At 49.4% G+C, this 25,373-nt stretch overlaps 1 protein-coding gene across 2 annotated transcripts in view; it reads right to left on the bottom strand.

The window, feature by feature from the left end:
* Nucleotides 1-25,373, bottom strand: part of notch3 (notch receptor 3) — a 188,262-nt gene that overhangs the window by 94,241 nt on the left and 68,648 nt on the right. For both annotated transcript variants that reach the window (XM_038785014.1, XM_038785015.1), the window contains 2 exons: nt 12,465-12,607; nt 1,649-1,984 (listed from right to left, as the gene is read on the bottom strand). In XM_038785014.1, coding sequence (XP_038640942.1) covers nt 1,649-1,984; nt 12,465-12,607 — 479 coding nt within the window. The remainder of the gene's footprint in view (nt 1-1,648; nt 1,985-12,464; nt 12,608-25,373) is intronic.

Here is a 25,373-nt window from a genome sequence, read left to right as displayed (position 1 = left end):
GGCACACCCACCCAGGGACCCCATATTGTGTCTGTACCATATTTAAAGCATACTGAACTCGAGAGTTGTCTGAAGCTACATATATGACTCGCGGTACAGTGGAAATTTCTGTATGTGCTCGCTTGTCCTTTGCCATTGTTCTCCGAGTAAGAGGCTCGGCAGACTCTTATTAATTTAGTCTATTTGATTTGAAATACTTCCAATTACTTCCTGTCCCATAGAAAACCATTTCCTGCCAAGACCCATGAGCATGAAAAGAATCTGACATCGGACATAAATATCCCCACTCAGTTATTCCGGAAATGGTGGCCGACCGCCAGGTAGTCATTTGCTTTTCCAAAAACAAAAAAAAATTCTTGAAGAAAATAGTTTAAGAAGAACTTGTGGCCTTAATATTCAAAAACCAAGAACACGCTGGCCTCTGTCTCACACATTTCCTGTTTGACCTCATTACTGGCATGGACTTCTGACCCCATTGCCTTGGTTGCAACCAGCCTTGAACATGTGACATTTTTATGCCCGTCCATTGGTTCCTCTTAGGGGTCAGTATAGCGTCACCTGCAAGTTCAAAGCTTGTCCCGCACAAGAAAGTCTGAATATTTAGGAACAGAAAAGGCCCAAGAAGTTCCAAACTCCCCTGACTTTGTTGCTAAGCTCGTGTCTCATTGGGGTTGCTTCAATCCATGTCGTCAATCAACACGGGCGGTTCATGTTTTAGATACCCGTTGCATCTGTTGTAACAAAGCTAATCTGCGCCAATGGGCCACGGGTCCAGTTTTTAAAATATGTCAGGCACGTTACAGACACTAGGTGCTGATTACTGGGTGTGCCTCTGATCAGTTTGAAGGATCAAAGTTGAATTGATGGCCCCCATTAGGTGGATCCGTTCTGTTATTACCTCTCCAAGCTTTCTAAAGTTCCACGGTCAACTATTTGGTACAGAGGGGGTTACCGCAGAGTAAAATTGGCTGAAACTGCCCTAAAAGCTCCCTGAGCGGCTCACTGAGATTCTCTTGTGAATCGTTACAACCCACAGAACAGGGTTAAAGGTTCCATCTGCAGTCTGTGATATTTGGGGCTCTTAGCTGGGGTTGGAGGGGTATCTAATCACAATTCAGTGACTCCCTCTTTCCCCCTCTCCCAATTAAAGCACCTGAAGGATTGGGCTCAGCTCTGATTCCCTGAATCGTCAGATAGCAGGTGATGAGTGACTACTTCAATGCAGTTACAGAGGACACCCGGTACCATTGAAACCCTCCACAAAGAGCTCCCCTAGAGGATAGCCAAAAAAAAGTAGTGTTCTCCTGAGACTATCACACTTCAGTTACGATTAGAAGAACAACTTATAATTACACTGTTGGTTATATTTTGTACAATTCTTACGCTGACCATATTTTTTATTTGTTCATGGGACATGGGAGTCACAGGCTGGGTCAGCATTTATTGCCCATCCCTAATTGCCCTTGAGGGGGAAGCTGAAAGAGGATGGGAGATGGTTTGTGCGGAGCTGGTATGGACCAGCTGGCCTGAATGGGCTGCTCCTACATTGACTATTATGGGTAATTAACAAGCCAAGCTTTTACTCACGAGTCTGCGACATTGGCACGGAAACTATCCCACCGCGAGCAAGTTGACATTACATCCCTACCTGGTAAACAGGCACATTCGTAGGTCAGGTCCCCAGTTTGCCGGCAGGTCCCCCCATTCTGGCACTGGGACGGGGCACAGGGGACGTAGATGGTCTCGCACTGGCGTCCAGTGAAGCCGGCGGGGCACTGGCAGCGGAAGGAGCCGGGGGTGTTGATGCACAGTCCCCCTTGCTTGCAGAGGTTGGGAGCTTTGCACTCGTCAATATCCGTGCGGCAGTGTTTCCCGCTGAAGCCTGGCGGGCAGGTACAGTTGTAGCGGTAGTTCCAGTTTGTGCAACGAGCTCCGTTGGCACACGGGCTTGTGGCGCAGGCATCTATCTGCGAGCAGTTAGCTCCTAAGGGAAGAAAGAAAGAAATTCACAACTGACTCTTGCAGGGTGGCAAACTCCCTTCATTTCAAACCCAGTGCGTCCTTTACCTTCAAGGATAAAAGCTTAGTCAATGCTCCCCGAATAGATGATGCAAGGTGGAGCGCTCAGTACTTTACCCAAGTGGCCATTCCTTCCAGCTGAAAGTAGACAAAATGACTGTGCAACCCCTCGCCAACTTTCAATTGTTGCACTTCAAGTGATGTCCACTAGATGGCACTGAGGAATGGGAACCCCGGTTGATTTGTCCCAGCTAAAAGCCTTCAGAATACTGTGACTAATTGCAGAGTGGATCCAGTGCAGCACATAACAGAATCTAACTGAATGTGGGACCTTGCTGTTTTATATGGATCAATAGGGCCCATTCAAGTGTATTTAGCCACTGTTTCACTAAAACCCCACAGTAACCCTGATGCAAGGGTAACTAGAATCTGGTACATTCTTGCGCACACATTGTTTAATTTCGTAGATAACATTTCTTTACCATTTACTATAAGGTGAGGTGAGAGTGATTGCCCTCGGCTGGAAGGCAGCATTTGACTGAGTTTGGCATCAAGGGCCCCTAGAAAAGATGCATCAATGGGAATCAGTGGAAAGTTACATTTGTGCCACACAAATGCCAGGCAATGAGCATCTCCAACAAGAGAGAATCCAACCATCACCCCAAGGTGGCGCAGTGGTTAGCACTGCTGCCTCCCAGCACCCGGGAGCTGGGTTCTATTCCGACCATGGGTTACTGTGCGGAGTTTGCACGCTCTCCCTGTGTCTGCGTGGGTTTCCTCCGAGTACTCCGGTTTCTTCCCACAGTTCAATGATGTACAGGTGAGGTGGATTGGTCATCCTAAATTGCCCTATAGTGTGTCCAAAAGTTAGGTGGGGGTAGGGGATAGGGCAGGGGAGTCGGCCTAGGTAGGGTGCTCTGTCAGAGGGTCGGTGCAGACTTGATGGGCTGAGTGGTCTCCTTCTGCACTGTAGCGATTCTATGACATTCAATGGCATTACCATCCTCAACTATTAACTTCCTGGGGGTTTCGATTGAGCAGAAACTGAATTGGACCAACCATATCAATACTCTGGCTACAAGAGCAGGTCAGAAGTTGGGAATTCTGTGGAAAGTAACTCACCTCATGACTTCTCAAACCCTGTTCACTATCTACAAAGCACAAGTCAGGAGTGTGATGGAATACCCTCCAGTTGCCTGGATGAGCGCAGCTCCAACAACACTCAAGAAGCTCAACACCATCCAGGACAAAGCAGCCCCGCTTGATTGACACCCCATTCACCATCTTCAACATCCACTCCCTCCACCATCGACACACAGTAGCTGCCATGTGCACCATCTACAAGATGCACTGCAGCAATTCACCAAGGCTCCTTGGACAGCACCTTCCAAACCCACAACTTCTACCATCTAGGAGGCCAAGGGCAACAGATACATAGGAACACCTCCACCTGGAGGTTCCCCTCCAAGTTACTCACCACCCTGACTTGGAAATATATTGCCGTTCCTTCACTGTCACCAGCGCCGGCGAGGCCGAGGAGGGGCGGGGGGGGCGAGGCCGAGGAGGGGCGGGGGGCGAGGCTGAGGAGGGGCGGGGGGGGCCAGGCCGAGGAGGGGCGGGGGGGGCGAGGCCGAGGAGGGGCGGGGGGGGGGGCGAGGCCGAGGAGGGGCGGGGGGGGGGCGAGGCCGAGGAGGGGCGGGGGGGGCGAGGCCGAGGAGGGGCGGGGGGGCCGAGGCCGAGGAGGGGCGGCAAGGCCGAGGAGGGGCGGGGGGGGGCGAGGCCGAGGAGGGGCGGGGGGGCGAGGCCGAGGAGGGGCGGGGGGGGGGCGAGGCCGAGGAGGGGCGGACCCGAGGGGGGGCGGGGGGGGCGGACCCGAGGGGGGCGGACCCGAGGGCGGGGCGGGGGGGCGGACCCGAGAGGGGGGGCGGACACGCGGGGGGGGGCGGACGCGGGGGGCGGACCCGAGGCCGGTGCGGGGGGGCGGACCCGAAGGGGGGCGGACCCGGGGCTGGGGGGCGGACCCGAGAGGGGGGCGGACACGCGGGGGGGGCGGACCCGAGGGGGGGCGGGGGGGGGACTGAGCGGGGGGGCGGACAGAGCCGGGGGGCCGCCCTGGGGGCGGGCGGCCACCGCGCATGCGCTGGTTGGCACCGGCCCAACTGCGCATGCGCGGGACCCGAGTCTCTGGCGCCCCCTAGCACATGGCGCCCCGGGCGACTGCCCGAGTTGCCGGTGCCTTGAGCCGGCCCTGACTGTCACTGGGCCAATATCATGCGTATCCTCAGCTAAGAGCACTATGGATGTACCTACACTACGTGGACTGCAATGATTCAAGAAGGTAGCTCACCACCACCTTCCCAAGGGCAATTAGGGATGGACAATAAATGCTGGCCAAGCCAGCGATACCCACATCCTGAGAACGAATATAAAAACCACTGTACGATTGGGATTGTAAAGTTTAGTGACTATATACATTGAGTATAAATTCCTCTATCTGCAGAAGGCAGGTGCTTGAATAATTACATGACTCCCAAAATTTACTGCCTTAAATTTAATTTTACCAGTGAAAGTTATTTTTGCTCAACTTTGCAATCATCGGAGAGTAGCTCAAGCCACACTGAAACTAAATACATTTCTGCCATTGGCTGGGACATCCTGCTATAATTTAGGCTGCCCACCCGATAGGATATGGGCACCGCCAGCTAGGCCAACATTTTTATTGCTCATTCTTAGTTGTCCTGGAGAGGGTGAGCCGCCTTCTTGAACCGCTGCAGTCCATGTGACGTAGGTACACCCACACTGCTGTTAGGGAGGGAGTTCCAGGATTTTAACCCATTGACAGTGAAGGAACGACCAATATGTTTCCAAGTCAGGATGGTGAGTGACTTGGAGGGGAACTTGCAGGCTTTGGTGTCCACATGTATCTGCCCTTGGCCTCCTAGTCTAAGGAACCTTGGTGAGTTGCTGCAGTGCATCTTGTAGATGGTGCACACGGCAGCTACTATTCGTCAGTGGTGGAGGGAGTCGATGTTGAAGGTGGTGGATGAGATGTCAATCAAGCGGGGCTGATTTGTCCTGGATGGTGTTGAAATTCTTGAGTGTTGTTGGAGCTGCGCTCACCCAGGCAAGTGGAGAGTATTCCATCACACTCCTGACTTACATCTTGGAGATTGTGGACAGGCTTTGTGGAGTCAGGAGGTAATTTCTTGCCACAGGATTCCCAGCCTCTGACCTACTCTTGTAGCCACAATATTTATATGGCTCGTCCACTTCAGTGTCTGATCAACAGTAACCCCCCAGGATAGTGATAGTCGAGGATTCAGCGATGGTGATGCCATGTAATGTCATGGGGAGATGGTGGGATTCTCTCTTGTTGGATATGGTAATTGCCTGGCACTTGTGTGGCATGAATCGTACTTGCCACTTATTAGCCCCAGCCTGAATGTTATCCACATCTTGCTGTATATTGACACAGACTGCTCGAGAATCTGAGGTATTGTGAATGGTGCTGAAGATTGTGCCGACATCAGCAAATATCCCCACTTCTGACCATATGATGTAAGGGAGGTCACTGATGAAGCAGCTGAAGATGGTTGGGCCTAGGACACTACCCTGAGGGGCCCCTGCAGTGATGCCCTGGAGCTGAGATGATTGATATCCAGCCACCGCAACCATTTTCCTTTGTGCCGGGTATGACTCCAACCAGCGGAGAGCTTTCCCCTTGATTCCCATTGACTGCAGTTTTGCTCAGGCTCATTGATACCAGTCAAATGCTGCCAGCACCCCTCTGCTTCAGTGTCTACACAGTACTTTGTAACAAATGGCACTACCAATGTACCCGAGTGCCAGGGTGCTAACCTGCCCTGTCCCAAACCAGCCAGTGGTCTCCAATGGCCTGGGAACGCCCCCTCCCCCCAGGTGCCATTACGGCTGGTCCATGTTTGTGTGAACCAATACTAAACGACACCCTGTCCAGGCCTCACTGAGAAGGCCGATAGTTCCAACGCAGACATATTTAAGTTTTAAATATGCTGATATGGATCTCGTCCAGCACGGGTGAGATCCACATTGCGACGTCTCGCGAGGTCTTGTTAGATTTCGCAAAGCTTTCACAGAGTTACAAATCTCGCGAGAGGCCTCTCGTGAGACTTAACGGCCGCGCTGTATCACCGGGTCGGGCGCGACGAGGCCATTCAATCACACCTGATATGTGAAAAACTTTAGGGGTATCGGAAGTGGGAGCTGGCTGCACCAGTCAATCACTGGCCAGGGGAAGAGGTACGTGAAGCAAGAAGGATCTTCCTCTGGGAAAACTCAAACCTATTGGTCATCAAAACCCTGAAGAAAATAATACTAAGTATTGTCACAAAATCATTTGAGGAAGACCTGCATTTATACAGCACCTTTTGTGACCTCAGGTTGTCCAAAACCACTTTCGAGTCCGAGTTTTTAACAGCACGGAAAGAGGCCCTTCGGCCCATCACGTTTGAACCGACCATCGAGCACTTAACTATTCCCATCCCATTTTCCAGCACTTGGCCTTCTGTGCTGTGGTGTTTCAAATGCTCATCTAAATATTCCTTAAAAGTTGAGATGGTTCCTGCCTCTGCCACCCTTTCAGATAGTGAGTTCCAGATTCCCACCACCCTCTGGATGTAAAGGTCTTTCCTTAAATCCCCTCTAAACCTCCTTCCCATTACCGTAACTCTATGCCCCCTGGTTATTGACCCCCTCCACTTAGGGGAAAAATACCTTCCTATCCACTCTATCTATGCCCATCATAATTTTATACACCTCAATCAGGTCCCCAACAGCCTCCTCTGCTCCAGGGAAAACAACCCCAGCCTATCCAGTCTCTCTTGATAGCTGAAAGGATCCAGCCCAGGCAACATCCTGGTGAATCACCTCCGCACCCTCTGTCATGCAATCACTTTGTTCCTATAGTGTGGTGACCAGAATTGTACACAGTACTCCAGCTGGGGCCTAACCAGCATTTTATGCAAACTCCATCATAACCTCCCTGCTCTTATATTCAATGTCTTGGCTAATAAAGGCAAGAATCCCATTGGCCTTCGTAACCACCTTATCTACCAGTCCTGTTGATTTCAGAGATCTGTGAATGTGCACACCAAGGTCCCTGTGATCCTCTGTACTTCCCAGGGTCTGATCATTCATTGTCTATTCCCTTGCCTTGTTAGTCCTCCCAAAATGCATCACCTCATGCTGTTCATGGTTAAATTCCATTTGCCACTCTTCTGCCATCTAACCAGCCCACCTATATCGTCCTGTAATATAAGGCCTTGCTCCTCGCTTTTTACCACACCACCAATTTTTGTGTTGTCTGCGAACTTACTTACCACACCACCTACCTTCATCGCCAAATCATTAATGTATATTACAACGACAAGGAACCCAGCACCGATCCCTATAGAACACCACTGGACACAGGCTTCCAGTCACAAAAACAACCTTCAACCATGACCCTCTCTCTGCCTCCTACCACTAAGCCAGTTATGGATCCAGTTTGCCAAATTGCCCTGGATCCCACGGCAATTAGCCTCCTGTGTGGGACCTTGTCAAAAGCCTTATTAAAGTACACTACACTACCCTCATCAGTAATGGCACCACATTATCTGTCCTCCAGTCCTGTGGCCAGAGAAGATTTGAACATTTTTGTCAGACTTGCTACAATCTCCTCTCTTGCCTCCCACAGCAACCTGGGATGCATCTTATCTGGCCCTGGGGATTTATCCACTTTTTAGGCCTGTTAAAACTGTTCGTACATCCTCCCTCTTAATGTTAAGTTGTTCAAGTAAATCACAATGCGCTTCCCTGATTTCTATACCTGCATCATCCTTCTCTTTAGTGAACGCAGGTGCAAAGTACTAATTTAAAACCTATATTGGCCCCTAATCCCTCCTCTTACCCTGGTCAACCTCCTGTCCTTAATATACCAGTAAAATACCTTTGGATTTTCCTTTATTTTCTCCACCAGTGTTTTCATGTTCCTGAACTGAATAGTTACTTTGCATCAGTGGGATAACCAGAACTTCCGGAGAATCAGCGGGCAGAGGTGAGTATATTGGCCATCACTAAAGTGAAGGTTCTGGAGAAACTGAAAGGTTTGATGGTGGATAAATCACCTGGACTGGGTGGACTATACCCCAGTGTTCTAAATAGCTGAGGAGATTGCGGTGATGATCTTTCAGGAATCACTGAAGGCAGGGAAGGTCTCAGAGGACTGGAAAATGGCTAATGTAGCACCCCTATTTAAGAAAGGACGGAGGCAAAAGACGGGAAATTATAGGCCAATTAGCCTGACTTAGGTCATTGGTAAGATTTTGGAGTCCAATTTTCAAGACTCGGGAGTCCTAGTTTAAGATTCTCTTAAGTTTAACGTGCTGGTTCAGTTGACAGTTAGGAAGGCAGACGCAATGTTAGCATTCATGTCAAGAAGGCTAGAATATAAGAGCAGGGATGTACTTCTGAGGCTGTATAAGACTCTGGTCCGACCCCATTTGGAGTATTGTGAGCGGTTTTGGGCCCCATACCTAAGGAAGGATGTGCTGGCCTCGGAAAGGGTCCAGAGGAGAATGATCTCTGGAATGAAGAGCTTGTCATATGAGGAGCGGTTAAGGACTCTGGGTCTGTACTCATTGGAGTTCTGAAACTTTTGTTTTGTAAATTTAGTGTACCCAATTCATTTTTCCCAATTAAGGGGCAATTTAGCGTGGCCAATCCACCTACTCTGCACATCTTTGGGTTGTGGGGGCGAAACCCACGCAAGCACGGGGAGAATGTGCAAACTCCACACGGACAGTGACCCAAAGCCAGGATCGAACCTGGGACCTCGGCGCTGTGGGGCTGCAGGGCTAACCCACTGTGCCACTGTGCTGCCGCCTTACTGAAACTTTAGGAATACTGAGAGACCTCGATAAGAGTGGATGTGGAGAGGATGTTTCCACTAGTGAGAAAAACTAGAACCCGAGGGCACAGCCTCAGACTTAAGGGATGATCTTTTAAAACTGAGATGAGGAGGAATTTCTTCAGCCAGAGGGTGGAGAATCTGTGGAACTCTTTGCCGCAGAAGGCTGTGGAGGCCAAATTACGGAGTGTTTTTAAGACAGAGATAGATCGGTTCTTGATTAATAAGGGGAATCAGGGGTTACGAGGAGAAGGCAGGAGAACATAGAAAAATACAGCACAGAACAGGCCCTTCAGCCCATGATGTTGTGCCGAGCTTTTGTCCTAGATTAAGAACAAATTAATCTACTTCAAGCCTCTTGAAGGTCCTTAATGTTTCCGACTCAACTACTTCCACAGGCAGTGCATTCCATTCCCCCACTACTCTCTGGATAAAGAACCTACCTCTGACAACCCCCCTATATCTTCCACCATTCACCTTAAATTTATGTCCCCTTGTAATGGTTTGTTCCACCCAGGGGAAAAGTCTCTGACTGTCTACTCTATCTATTGCCCTGATCACCTTTTAAACCTCTATCAAGTCACCCCTCATTCTCCGTTCTAATGAGAAAAGGCCTAGCACCCTCAACCTTTCCTCGTAAGACCAACTCTCCATTCCAGGCAACATCCTGGTAAATCTCCTTTGCACCTTTTCCAAAGCTTCCACATCATTCCTAAAATGAGGCAACCAGAACTGCATACAGTACTCCAAATGTGGCCTTACCAAGGTTTTGTACAGCTGTATCATCACCTCACGGCTCTTAAATTCAATCCCTCTGCTAATGAACGCTAGCACACCATAGGCCTTCTTCACAGCTCTATCCACTTGAGTGGCAACTTTCAAAGATCTATGAACATAGATCCAAGATCTCTCTGCTCCTCTACATTGCCAAGAACCCTACCGTTAACCCTGTATTCCACATTCATATTTGTCCTTCCAAAATGGACAACCTCACACTTGTCAGGGTTAAACTCCATCTGCCACTTCTTAGACCAGTTCTGCATCCTATCTATGTCTCTTTGCAGTCGACAGCAGCCCTCCTCACTATCCACAACTCCACCAATCTTCGTATCGTCTGCAAATTTACTGACCCACCCTTCAACTCCCTCATCCAAGTCATTAATGAAAATCACAGACAGCAGAGAACCCAACACTGATCCCTGCGGTACGCCACTGGTAACTGGGCTCCAGGCTGAATATTTGCCATCCACCACCACTCTGACTTCTATTGGTTGGCCAGTTCGTTATCCAACTGGCCAAATTTGGGGATGAGAAAAATATCAGCCATGATTAAATGGGCCGAATGGCTTAATTCTGCTCCTATGTCTATGGAGAGAGATAATAGAGTATAGGAAGAGAGATTATATATAGAGAGTATATATATATATATGTGTGTGAGAGAGAGAGAGTATAGGCAGATAGTATAGAGAAAATAGACTATAGAGAGAGAGAACAGAGAGTACAGAGAATATATGGAGAGAGCGAAGAGAGAGAGGGACAGAGAGAGAGAGAGAGAAAGAGGACAGAGAGAGAGAGGACAGAGATAGAAAGAGAGAGAGAGAGAGAGAGAGAGAGAGAGAGAGAGAGAGAGAGAGAGAGCGTTCGTGCATGTGTAGGACTGGGGTCTGTTACCACACTTTTCTACTCGCTGTAGTGGAAGTTTCCCATGTTCACTGTGTACTCCCACATATGCACTAGTACTCAGGAATAGCTCAGGGTTTCCAGCACCAGCAACTCCGAGGGGGAGAGAAAATTGGAGAAAACATGTTTGGCATGGCTGCTGAGTGGAGTGACTCAAAAGAATCCAAGATGAAAAGCAGACAAAGGAGGGATTAAGAGGATTATCACACAGATCAAAGAGCTCACACCTCTAATTAATGTGTAACAGAGCTAAAATCGACTCAGACCTCGGGTAAAGAAAATCTTACTGGGTGAAATGAACTACACATTGACAACTGGAGAGAGAGGGACAGACAGAGAGAGACAGACAGAGAGACAGAGAGAGACTGCAGAGAGGCAGACAGAGAGAGACAGACAGAGAGACAGAGAGAGACTGCAGAGAGGCAGACAGAGAGAGACAGACAGAGAGACAGAGAGAGAGACAGACAGAGAGATACAGAGAGAGACACAGAGAGAGAGACTGACACAGGCAGAGAGAGACAGGCAGACAAACACAGAGCGAGAGCCAGGTAGACAAGCAGCGAGAGAGAGACACAGAGAGCGACAGAGACAGACTGAGACCGACAGAGTGACAGGTAGACAGACAGACAGACACACACACACACAGACATACGCATGCACGCACATAGTGACACGCAGAAAGAAAACATGCACAGAAACATGTGTGCAGAGACACACATACTTGTACAGAGAGACAAAGGGACAGACACACACACACACAGACACGGTTAGACACAGACAGGGAGAAACACACACAGGTACAGACACACACACACACACACACACACAGAAGCACAGAGAGAGAGACACACAGAGCGAGAGAGAGCGAGAGCAACAGAGACAGAGAGACAATTCTGGGCTGAGGGCCTAAATGACTGAAGGTATGGCATTAAGAGTTGGAAGAATGATAGGGTGGCCTCCATGATTTGGTTTTCAGCCAGTCTGCCCATACATCTTGGGTGGGATTTTCCATCCCGCCAGCCCCGTTTTATAGCACGACGCGCAACCGCCAGCAGCGGGATTCCCCGTTCCCAGAGCCAACCAAAGGTGTTTCCCATTGGGGGCCACCCCACGCTGTTGGGAAACGCGCGAGGAGGATCTCGCTGACGGAGAATCCCGCGGTCTATTTACCTCAGTGAAGCGCGCACGGACTTGTGTTTGTTCCTTCCCTGTCTGTAATAGTTTCAATGGGATGGAGATGCACGAGACAGATTTGCATTAGGGTTTTTCTATTGCACCCACACCCTTGCTGTCTCTCCCAATGACTCAGAGTCTCCAAATGGGATGACATTACCTCAGGGTGTGATCAGGTCACACTGTGCGTGATGAAGCTGACTCTCACCATGGAGGTGTTTATATTGGCACCGGCCACCCAAGCGAAGGAAGTGGGAACATGCACAAGAACTCAGAGATCTGGAAGGTTGTAGGACTGGAGGAGGTTGCAGATGAGGAGTGATGAGGCCACAGAAACTTGTCTGATTCTCATAGGCCATTAAGCTGGGGAAGAGGAGGGGCATTGGAAGGAGTTTACATTGTTTAGTTTCCTCTGCTCTCTGCTTTCTCCTCGATCACACCAACTGCCATGTGATGTGCTCCGAGACCATCATTTGCGCTGGTCTGAATTGGGAGTAGTTTGATGACCACATCGCCTGTTCCCTCTCCTTCCTGTGATGGGGCCTGCTGGTGATAGATTCAATGTCTGGTGAACGAGCCCATTGTTATCAATAATGCCTCACTGTCTCCGTGAGGCCATCACCATGCTTTCACAATGTATCATTTTCTCCACCTGGAACTAGCTTACCTCGGAACCCTCGCGTACAGCTGCACGTGTACTGCACTGTGCCATCTACTACTGAACTGGAACATATTCCTCCATTTAAGCATGGTGACCTTACGCAGGGGTCAGGAAATTGGCACAAGTCCCCAAGGTAACCCGGCCGACACCTGTACAAAGCGAGAAAGAAAGAGGGCATTAGCTCCTTATGCATCTTAGAGATTGAAGCAATTAAAAATCGTGGAACCAACAATTACTCAAAGATAGTCTGCGCTCAGAGCTGGCAAATCGTAAAGCACTTCTATAAACCAAATAACCAACTAAAATATACAGCTCAGGAAGGTCTCAGGTATATGTTGTGTTCTAGTTATTTCGTTTGGACAGGATAGAAATGCAGAACAATGACAATATTACAAATTGGAGATGCAGATATATGGAGATCCCACTCTCAATCATTGCTTACCCTTCCCCCATTGAGGCAAGATTGGGCATAACCACAACGCCCTTTGGGGTCAAACATCTTGTTGGCTTTCACTGTTTCAGCTTGTGTATGAAGAGTGGCCAACGGACCAATCCACTGAGAGTAGCTGCCATCGTCGGAATGCCCCCACCAAACAAACAAGGCCCTTGAGATTACGGCGGATTTCACAGGGTAATTGTGGCGACGTTCCTTCCACTTGTGAGGCAGAGCAAAACCAGGAGACAGAAACAGAAGATGGTCACGAATAAAATCGGGAACTCAGGAGATACATGTTCGTGCAGAGAGTGACGAGAACGTGAAGCTCGCTACCAAGGATGCGCTTTTGTCTTTTGAGGGGAAGGTGGAGAAACACAAGGGAGGCAGTCATAGAAGGATATGTTGACAGGGTGAGGTGAAGAGGGGTGGGAGAAGGTTCCTGTGGCGGACAGATCTGTGGGAGCTGAACGATTTGTTTTTCTGCTGTGGAAACTGTCGGCCCTTTCAAAACAACAGGGGAGGAAATTGGAGAGAGATTTGTGTGTGGGAGGCAGGAGTTAACTCCTCAACTGAGGTTTTTCTCCAGGGGGAGGAATGAGAAGAGTAAAATTATACAGACCAATAAGGGAACATTAACTGATAACATTGTTGGTAATAAATCTGCATCAAGTGGAGAAGTTTGGGTTTTCTCAGGCTTAGAGCTGGCCCCCTTGTTAAATGCTCGAATCCAACAGCTTGTTCTCATCAAGCAGCCCAGGTCCAGAAAGGGTCTCATAGCAGCTTGATGTGGAAGACTTTCCCACACTGTCATCTCCCCGGCCACCAGGGTTCTGAAACATTTGCTCGACCAGCTGCGTTTCATCACCCCCTTCACCGTCCAATCTCCTGTCGCTTGTCCAACGTCCCCTCCAAGCTGCACGACTGCCAAGCAACCTGGAGGTTCCCGCGCAGACACTGACCCCTGGGTTATTGTGGGTGAACGGCCGCAAGAAAAATATAAAGAAGCTTAAATCCCCTGCGTGCTCACAATTAAAAATAAATGTTGAGAGTAGGCTGCTTGTTAACCCACTGAAGTTAGACGTCCCCCCCCCCCCCCCACACGTCCCCCCCCCCCCCCCCCGTCCCCCGTCCCCCCCCCCCCCCCCCCCCCCCGTCCCCCGTCCCCCGTCCCCCATCAATTCCTGCTCCACTGGTGGTTTACTTCGGGGCAGTTTTAAACATTTTGGTTGTTAACCGTTTCATTCCAACGTTTCACCGCCTCGCCCCCTGGCAAACGGTCACTTTGTGGCCGTATGGAACTTTGTTTGCGAGTCACGGGCCACCAACTTGAAGGAGCTGGGATGGGGCCGTGCAGGGTATATGTAAAATGGCATTTGAAATGAGTCGGGGTTCCGTTACAGAAAGTAAAGACCGTCCCGTACAGCCACGGTGGCCAGATGTGCACAGCAGCTGTATTTACAGCAAGTACCGTTCGAGAGCAGCTGCAAAGAGAGAGGCCAGGGCTGGACAGCGCCATTTTTATATCGATGTTCAGAGGTAAGAGAGTGGCATTAAGGCCACGGGCCCCCCCTTACCCATTTTTGTTTGATACTGGGTTAGTCAGCGGAAGAAGATTGTTGACAAAGTTTTACGGGCGTTTCTATTCCTGTGGGGTTGTGTTCAGATCGAGCTAAAACCAAAGCTCCCCACACAGAATACCACTGCAATGTGAAAAAAAGACGAGCATTATAACATACTTTTCAAGTCACCAGATGTCTCAGGGCATCTTGCAGTCGATGAAGTGCTTCTGTCGTAACTTGGGGAACGCAGCTGCCAAGCTGTACACAGCAAGCTCTCTCAAACAGCCATGTTATCATCAATTTTTTGGGTTGTTAATTGGGGGCTGAATGTTGGCCGGGACACCCTGGATAACTCACCTGTGTCATGGGATCTTTCACACCCACCCAAGCAGGCTGATGGGCCCTCGGATTAATGTCTGTACTGTCTTTATTCTCCACAGGAGCAGTAATAATTATGATAATAATAATAGCTTATTGTCACAAGTCGGCTTCAATTAAGTTCCTGTGAAAAAGCCCCTAGTTGCCACATTCCGGCGCCTGTACGGGGAGGCCGGTATGGGAATTGAACCCATGATGCTGGCCTTGTTCCACATTACAAGCCAGCTGTTTAGCCCACTGTGATAAACCAGCCCCTACCAGTAGTCCTGATCTTGTCAGATAATCCTAAACCCAGAGTAATCCTAAACCCATTATTGGGTGTTCTGGGCCCATACATCAACATCATGCCCAATGGAGACCCCCAAGCTCAGGTCCCAAGATCCAGTCCTGGTTTCCTCCCGGAATAAGCTAAACACAAATCATACTCTTACAATGTTACTTATGCTGACCCCATTCATCTGCTTAAAGCATAACATTGGAAATGAATCAACCAATGTGTACGCACCAAGGTCCCAAAACCGACAATGTGATAACTGACCAAATGATCAAGTTTATGAGGTAGCAGGGTCATTTGAGACGTCAGGGGGTGGTCCTCCCTAAATTTAGAGTACCCAATTAATTTTTTCCAAATAAGGGGCAATTTAGCGTGGCCAATCCACCTACCCTGCACATCTTTGGGTTGTGGGGGCGAAACCCACGCAGACACAGGGAGAATGTGCAAACTCCCCACGGACAGTGACCCAGAGCCGGGATCGAACCTGGGACCTCAGCGCCGTGAGGCTGCAGGGCTAACCCACTGCGCCACTGTGCTGCCCCCCTTCCTGCTCATTGCGAGTCACTCCAGACCCAGATAAGGATCCCATGCTCAGGTTATAAACCATGGCCAATGGCTGGAACAGCGAATTTTCAGCGGTAATGGCAGAAAATCTGGAACTTCAAAGAGAACGGCTATTTACAGGGGGAAGATCCTTCAGGAATAGGACAAGTGCTTCCTTTACATACACATGAGGATGGGGAAAATCATCTCATGTATTTTTTATCATAGAATTTAGTGCAGAAGGAGGTCATTCGGCCCATCGAGTCTGCACCGGCTCTTGGAAAGAGCACCCCACCCAAGGTCAACACCTCCACCCTATCCCCATAACCCAGTAACCCCAACCAACACTAAGGGCAATTTTGGACACTAAGGGTAATTTATCATGGCCAATCCACCTAACCTGCACATCTTTGGACTGTGGGAGGAAACCGGAGCACCCGGAGGAAACCCACGCACACACGGGGAGGATGTGCAGACTCCGCACAGACAGTGACCCAAGCCGGGAATCGAACCTGGGACCCTGGAGCTGTGAAGCTATTGTGCTATCCACAATGGTCCAGTGATGCCTAAACATTTTCCCAGTGTGATCCCATTTCAATACCTCAGGCTTTGTTTGCACTATTACGGGCCATGGTTTAGAGAATACCAAAGTATATCATGGAGTTCACCTGGCCCACAACCTTTAATAGATTTTGGTTATGGGGAGCACAAGGACCCACTCTACAGGTATGATGCAACAGAGAACTAAATTATTTTTTAACAAAACAATGTTTATTCTTTGAATCCAGTTAACATTTTATAAACACACAGTAAATAGTTTATCAACTACCAACACTGATACTCCCCCAAAGATACAATACTCTATAGGTAACCCTTAGTAACTTTACTGACAACATCCATAAGTCAAAGACCCTTTTTAACAAAGACAGTAGGTTTACATTCCTTACAGAAACAGGTGTTACTTTGAAATCATCAAGTGACCTGGAGACATTCTTTAGCATGCAGAGAGAGAGGCCAAAATACACCTCCTTGGTTTGAATGCAGCTCTCCAACTGAAAACAAAACTAAAACTCAGAGCCAAAAGCAGCTTCCAGCTCAAAACAAAAGTAAAAAGCAGAGCCAGAGCCCAGCTCCACCCACACAATGACATCACAGCAGCTACTTGAGAAGACAAACATATCGTGAAGTGACATTCCCATGACAGCACCCAGACTGAAATTTTGCAGTTGTGCCAGGTAGGAAGAGAGGAAACAGGAGTTCAGCATTGGATGAAAAGGTTTTTCTACAAAAAAAATACTAGGCATGATTTACCGGCCATTTCCGGCAAAAATGAAAATGAAATGAAAATCGCTTATTGTCACAAGTAGGCTTCAAATGAAGTTACTGTGAAAAGCCCCTAGTCGCCACATTCCGGCGCCTGTTTGGGGAGGCTGGTACGGGAATTGAACCGTGCTGCTGGCCTGCTTTCAAAGCCAGCGATTTAGCCCTGTGCTAAATCGAGACAGGACTGGCCGGTAAGTCCCGTAAGAGGTTTCTTCTGGGATTCCCGGTGGTCATTACATTAACGGGATCTCGTGAGACGTCGCGATCTAGATCCTGTCCCTAATGGGAGTGATCCAGACTAGTATGTTAGAGTGAGCTTAACGGCTCACTCTAACTATGCCTAGGCCAGAACTAACCAGCCTCAGGGATCTATTGGTCTCGCTGTGGAGATCCCAGCCAGGCCCGGTTAGCACTGGTCTGCACAAACGGGGACCAGATGGAATAGCACTTGGGGAAGGGGGGGGGGGGGGTGGGGGGTGCTCCCAGGGGATCGGAGGCACCCGGGTAGTCGGCCCTGGCACTGTTGATGCCACCCAGCCACCATTGCACTGCTAGCCTGGCACTGACAGGGTGCCCAGGTGCACTGCCAACCTGTAGGAGCATTTCCAGAGTTCCAGGCTGGCAGTGCCAAGGTGCCCGGGTGGCATTTTGCCTGTGGAGGGGATCCGGCCCAGAGGTGCCCTGCCCATATGAAGTAGGGTGCGGTCAGGCTCGAGGACCCCCCAACAGGTGGGTTGGGGTGTCGGAGGCCGAGAGTTCGAGCAGAGCTCCTTAGTTCAGGAAGTGTGACATTCCCACAGAGGCCGAACAAATAACAGAGTCCTGTTCAATAGTGGGATCGTTCCCAGCACAACAAGCGGCGGGAACGCCCCCTCTAATCCCGACCAGGACAGGGCTCTGGTTTCTTTCGTTAAATCGCGCCTCAAGGCTTGCCTTCTCACAGGCTTGTGTTGCAGCAGCAATCAGGCCCAGAGAGAAGTCCATTGGCTCATGTCCACCAATAGAGAGAAACACAAGGGTTTACAGAGATCTTGTAATCAATCTGAGTTCCTCGGCAGCCATTGCTGCCTCAAGGCTGGGGGAGATCCAAAAATCCCGTCTCACAGCCCCATAGGCTGTCAACCCATGAGGGACTGTGGCCCACACAGTCCTGGTCATATTGTTCATTGGAATTGAAGATGGGTCCCTGCGAGCAATTGGAGAAGAAAGTGGAAGAATTTTTGCTCACCCACCCAACCTGCACATCTTTGGGTTGTGGGGGTGAGACCCACGCAGACACGGGGAGAATGTGCAAACTCCACACGGATAGGGACCCGGAGTCGAACCAGGGACCTCGATCCCGTGAGGCAGCAGTGCTCACCACTGCGCCACCGTGCCGCCCAGGAAAGTGTAACAATGCGGATGTGAAGAAATGAAGAATATTTCTGCCATAATCAGACCACTATTGAAATTTGTTGTAGTGATGCTATAGCGGAGGAATAAATATTGGCCCAGAACACAAGGGGCAACTCCCTTGTTCTTCTTTTAAGTAGTGTCGTGGAATCCTTTGCGTGCACCCAAGAGTGCAGGTGGGCCTTTAATTTAATTTCCTATCCACCGACCATGCTGCACTCCCTCAGTACTGCACTTGAGCGAGAGCCTTGATTTTGTGCTCAATCCTAATTGCTATGCAGTGTTCTATTGGTATATACTGGAGGTTGAGTGGAAATTGCAACCGGCGTTTTGTGGTGCATCACATGACCAAATGGCCTGTCAGCGTTCACTCTTTTCAACAGGCACATCGATATCAGACAGTTGGCTGACGTCTTAGTTGAGGGCAGGCGGGGGAGGAGGAAATTGCGGAAAAGCACCCAACAAAAATCAGGAAAGGGTTAAGAATTGACCTGGTCATTGGTCGGTTTGCAAGTTGCCAGGATTGAACAGGTCTGCGTGGCCATGGAGACATTTAGTAAGACTTTGTGTGTGAGGGAGCCGGGCTCAGCTTTCTCCCAGTCACCATTCAGCAGCTGGCCCACCAGAAAGAGCTTACGTTGTTTTTTGAGGGGGGTAGGGGTAGGGAGAAGAATTAGTCCAACAAAAAAAAAGGCCTATACATCAGTCCAAAAAAAAAGTGAAAAATGATTGAAAATGATGAACGATGCCACAGAGGGAGTCTGACTATTGCTGTTTTGTGGTGACCATTTTGCCTCCTTTTGTTTTCTCCTGGTGGACACAAGAATTAAGACTAAAACACAGCATTGTGGGGAATGAATGGGGTCGCGAGGTCACCTGCTGCACAATGAGGCTGATTCAGGCCTTGGGCCTCGTTCTTCCACCCTTAAAGTCCAGCGGCTGCATTCCACAAGCTTCTGTCTCTACTGCTGCGGAAATAGGCTGATCCACTAATCATAATCTACCCGGATAATGAGGGATTACACAACCCCCTCCGAGGCAATCTCATTCCATCTCACAGCAGCCGCTTTGGCCCTTTGAGGCCTGAACTTTGTTTTTCTTCCCCTCAAAACAGAACCGGCTTCTCGCCGTACGGCACTGACTTTTTTCTGATAGTGCCACTCTTTTCATTTCCGCTAAGAGATGTTTTCTCCCCAATTGCTCAGTGCGGAAAACTCATTGGCCAAGAAAATCGGGTGCAGCAGAAAGTGATTCGCTACCACTCCTACTGCAGGCCTATGCACAAAATCTGATTCCCGGCTAACACTGGAATTCTATTTTCGTTATCAGGCCTCTGCATCAGTAATCACTCTCTAGCTGGGACAGAGGGTGGCAGAATCGTCCCCATGCCTCGCATCGCTGTGTAAGTGGCCATGATGCAGGCCAACAAAATTAAAGAGACTTTTCATAAAAACTTGGGGGAACGAAAATTAGGTGTGGACCATTTTTTTCAAATACCTCTTTTGGTCTGTATCCTCCTGCAACTTTCCAAGATTTCTGTACTCCTGTAATTCTGACCTCTAAATTTAATCTCCCCACTAACCTGTGTCTTCAGATGCCGAGAACGTAAGTTCTGAAATTCCCCGTCTCAACCTCAGATCAACTATAATCTCATTGAATGGCAGGACAGGCTGGAGGGGCTGAATGGCCCACTCCTGTTCCTATTCTCCTTTGAAATGTCCTGGCTCAATCTCACTCTCTTCTTCAAATCCTAACTCTTCAAGATCTTCTGGTCACCTAGCCTCACAATTTCTTCTACGGCTCATTTTATTTGAGAAATGCCTTGGGCATGTTTTACTATGTTAAAGGAGCTATTAAAATGCAAAACCATTGCCCCCATGATGTTTAAGTTATCACAATTCGCCAGAGGCTCCAGGCGCGATCCAGTGGCCACTTTGTGCCCGAACGTGAGAGAGCTGCCTCCATTTTGTGACTTGTAATGCAGAAGAAGGCAGCAGCGTGGGTTCAATTCCCGTACCAGCCTCCCCGAACAGGTGCCAGAATGTGGGTTTGTCACGACGGCCGCTCGGCCCATCCCGGACCGAGCCCCAGACCAGCGGAGAATTGCGTGCCAGCGTCGAGGCGGCATGTCTCGATCATCGCCGGTGGCGGGGATTCTCCAGCCCGGCCCCTGGCTGAGAGAATCCCGCCCCCTGGCTTAGTCTGTCAGCACCCAGGCTAATGGGCGAGGCCCGGCCCCAGTCTGTGTGGCCTGCTTCACTGAACAAAGAAATGACTGAAAAGCAGTGAGTCAGTCAAGAGAGGGGGGGGGGGGGGGGGGGGGGGGGGGACCCTTAATTATGAAAAAGCCGGAAAGTACACAAAACAAGGTTTGTTAAATTTGAGCGTTTACTCATGTGGGCTAAGCATCAAGACATAGCCTGAGCTGGTGTTGTTTAGCACCTGCAATCTGATTTCAATAATACCACCATCTTCTGGGCTCACATTAAGAAGCTCGTCTGCAGTAAAATGGGGACAGGGTCAGAGGTTGTCTGCTAGATAATAAAAACGTCACCCAGGTGAAGTACCACCGCCCCATCCCCCCACTGGCACGTTGCATTTTCCTACTCCGTGTCTCACTCCCTTGGAACTATTTCCAGCCAAGTTATTATTGCCAGAAATCCTGGTTGTCATGGTTTCACCACAGGCGAATAAGCAGACTGAAACGCCGCCAGTCACACCAATACATAATTAGTCACCAGTGTCCCTCTCCACAACTGTTGATTTATACTCAAGCTTGGAGGAAAGCTTCAATTTCACAGCATAGGGACTTCAAATAAATAAATTCCTTTTTAAAAATAGCTGCACATTTTTGCAGGTCGGTCAAAGCACTGTCAGTTCCGAATACAATATTTAGAGCTGGTTGTTGAGAACAAACTTACTTCATAGAAATATTTTGTTCCTCTACGAATGGTTCACTGTTTCATTAACAGAAATTATTGGAGAAAGGGGACGTTTGAATCCATACAATGCAGATGAAACCATTCGGCCCATCGGGTCTGCACCGACCCTCTGAAAGAGCACCCCATCCAGGCCCACACCCCCCACCCTGTCTACGTAACCCCACCTAAACTGCACATCTTTGGACTGTGGGTGGAAACCGGAGCACCCGGAGGAAACCCATGCAGACACGGGGTTGAACGTGCAGAGTCCACACGGTCACTCCAAGGCCAGAATTGAACCCAGGTCCCTGGCATTGTGAGGCAGCTGTGCTAACCACTGTGCCATCGTGGCTTCACGTTTTGGAGTTCCTACTCAAAGGGTATACGGAGTGAGGAACTGGTGTTTATATTTAAGCACAATTTGATGGATTGGGCCTGCACTTTAAATTTGCACAGACCTTGAGCCTTCCTGTAAAGCAGGATAACTCTTCACCAATTGGAGAAAGCGGCACTGTTAATCTTGTGTGTTTCTACTTGACGCCTTATCTCTATGCATTGCCTTCTCCAAAATATCTTAACGGAATGGTGTGGGCAAAGAAGTTGACTCTCTCTGCCCAGTCAACATTCAGCAGGTGCACTGGCTCAGTGCTGACACTGGACAACGTTTTACTCCCCCTCCCCATAAAACACAACATTTCACTTTTCCACAACAGCCAGAGGCTCCCAAGGACTCCAGCCCCCGACTGAATCACTTCTGATTCAGCATTCGGGATGATAGGGGCGGGGTGGGGTTTGGTTTAACCTCTTCACCAAAAGATAACGCATCACTCTCTTCACACTGCACTGGAGGAGATTTTTGTGCTCAGGCCCTGGAGTTTGAAGCCAGACCCTGTGACTCAGGCAAGAGCGCTTTCAACTGAGCCACAGTCAGAATCTTGGAGTTTTACAGCACAGAAAGGGGCCTTTCGGCCCATCAGGTCTATGCTGGCCATCAAGCATCTACGTATTTTAATCCCATTTTCCAGCATTTAGCCCGCAGTCTTGCATTCTATGGCATATCAAGTGCTCATCTAAATGCTTCTTAAATGTTGTCACGGTTCCTGCCTCTACCATCCTTTCAGGCAGCGAGTTCCAGACTCCCACCACCCTCTGGGTGAAAAGGTGTTCCTCAAATCCCCCTCCTGCCCATTACCTTAAATCTGTGCTCCCTGGTTATTGACCCCTCCACTCAGGGGAAAAGTTTGTTCCTATCTACCTTATCTGTGTCCTTCATAATTTTGTCCACCTCACTCAGGTTCCCCCTCATCCATCTCTGCTCGAAGGAGAACAATCCCAGCCTAACCAGCCTCTCTTCATAGCTGAAACGCTCCAGCCCAGGCAACATCCTGCTGAATCCCCTTTGTACTCTCTCTGGTGTAATCACATCCTTCCTATAGTGTGACAAACAGAACTGCACACAGTTCTCTAGTTGTGGCCTAACCAGCGTTTTATACAGCTCCAACTTAACCTCCTGTGGTAGTATGACTAGAGGTATTACGGTACCTAACAATGCCGAGACACCATCGGTGGATAAGGCTCGCTGCTTATTGGTCCATTGGTATGTAATACTTGTCATCTATTGGTTAAGGCTGTAAGGTAGCTCCGCCCAGTAGAGGCGGGGTATAAGAGCCCGTGTATCCCCTGCAGCTTCCTTTCTGTACCTGAGCTGCTGGGGGAAACATCTAGCCTATTAAAGCCTTCAGTTCGGACTACAACCTTGTTTCTGTGGTCATTGCTACTGTATCACCTCCCTGCTCTTATATTCTAAACTCTTGTATTCTAAGCCTTGGCTAATAAAGGCAGGCATCCCAAGTGCATTCTTAACTACCTTATCTACCTTTCCAGCTGACATTCAACATTACAATATTAGCGTGATGTGGTTGAGTTAGGAGACGTACGCGTGGAATGCTTTCCTCTGCAAATAAATGTAAGACTGAGTAAAGATTGGCTCCGGTACCATCTGTCACCAACTGGTTTTCCAGAAAGTCCTGCGGAAGGATGTCGGTGACCAAAGGGCTGCGTTCCAATGGGGGTTAGCAATGGTGGCGTGGGGGATGACGACAAGGAAATCAAGACGGGAGCCGCAGTATCTGACAAGCCAACAGCCGGAGTAACATCACCAGCTCCACCCAGAGCAAGGTGGGGGTGGGCACACCAGCTCACTTTGCCTTTGTAATATTCTTGTTTGCACTCGTTGCCTTGGTTACTGCACTACTGGTTTCAGCCATTCTGTCGTCTTTTTTTTGTTGTAATTCGTGGAATGTGTATCGGGAATATAAAGTCCAGGTGGCCGAGGTCACCGACTACTCGGCTGTGAATGAAAAGGTTTCTTTACATGCCACTACACAATCCAGCTCTATTCCCAGAGTATGAAACAAGGAAAGAAGGAACAACGGTCGGTCTGTGCTGCAAATCACACCTTGTAATTCCTTTGCGTTTGTTACCAACGTGGGCACAACTGCAGGATTGGTACACGTTACAATAGCGAGGCAGCAGCCTGAACAGGCAGATGGGGGACTTGGATTAAAATCTCACGTGAAAGACAGTTCACAACTCCCTGCGTACGGCACTGAAACGTCAGTGTAGATTTTTGTGCTGTAGCCCCACAGTGGGATTTGAACCTGCACTTGCCTGGATGCGTGCAACTTCAACAGATAACTTTGGTGGTTAAACTCACTCGGGTGTACAGTTCAGCAGTGGGAGAATGCCAACAAGTGTGCTTTGATGCCTTTATATTTCAAATATTCAGCAATTGCAAATATTTAGCTTTAAATTGTCTGCACTAAAATAACTGCAATAAAAAACCCTCTTATTCACGTGGTGGATGCATATTTGATTAGTTGAATCTTGGCAGCGCGGTAGCACAGTGGTTAGCACTGTTGCTTCACAGCGCCAGGGTCCCAGGTTCGATTCCCGGCTTGGGTCACTGTCGGTGCGGAGTCTGCACGTTCTCCCCGTGTCTGCGTGGGTTTCCTCCGGGTGCTCCGGTTTCCTCCCACAGTCCAAAGATGTGCCGGCGAGGTGGATTGGCCATGATAAATTGCCCCTTAGTGTCCAAAAAGGTTGGGTGGGGTTACTGGGTTACGGGGATAGGGTGGAAGTGAGGGCTTAAGTAGGGTGCTGTTTCCAGGGCTGGTGCAGACTCGATGGGCTGAATGGCCTCCTTGTGCACTGTAAATTCTATGATTCCTGAATATCCCTCACCAACAGCACTGTGGTTGTACCTACACCACGTGCGCTGCAGCGGTTCAAGAAGACAGCTCACCACCACCTTCTGAGTTGCAACTAGGAATGGGCAATAAATAAAGGCCTAGCCAGCAGCGCCCACATTCCTTGAACAAAAAAAAACACTCCAGACCATTATGATTTAGAGGTGAGCGTCCACAGCATTCACAAAAAGACAACAGCTCGTCAGTGCAGGAAAAGATTGAGACGCCATTTTTAAATGGCGCCCCGATCTTTCGGCCCCACTCGAACACCCCATCGTGGCCTCCAGGTTCTCCTTGGCACTGCTAGATTGGCACCCGGGCAATGCTGCCTGGGCACCCTGGCATTGCCTCACTGTCATTGCCATGGTGCCAGGCTGGCAGTGTCAAGGTGCCCGGGTATCAGGAGTACCAGAATACCACACTGCCTAGCGACGTACCACTCGTGGGGGGGTCCTCCTATTGCCTGGAAGACCTCTCCAGGTGCCGTTACGCCTGGTCCTCGTCTGTATGGACCAGTGCTGAATGGCGCCATAGCGAGGTCGCCCAGGCGCAGATTCCGGGCCCCGGGAGAATCCATATTTGAATGAGGCTAATGACTCGCCTCACTATGTTAATCTGGATCTCACCCAGCGAGAAGATCCAGATTGTGACATCTCGGGAGATCTCATTAGATCTCACGAGGCGTTCCGCGCGCCACAAATCCCGTGAGATTTCTAGGCCTTGTCGGGTCACTGAGTCGGGAGCCCATAGTGTGTGAATGTTTGATTGCTAACTTGATATGAAAATGGAGATGTATTTTTCAATCTGTCTTGACCAATGCTCTTGTCACTAAGTCGTCACT

Source organism: Scyliorhinus canicula, chromosome 25, assembly GCF_902713615.1.
Source record: "Scyliorhinus canicula chromosome 25, sScyCan1.1, whole genome shotgun sequence".
NCBI lineage: Eukaryota > Metazoa > Chordata > Chondrichthyes > Carcharhiniformes > Scyliorhinidae > Scyliorhinus > Scyliorhinus canicula.
This window is presented reverse-complemented; position numbering and strand designations above follow the sequence as displayed.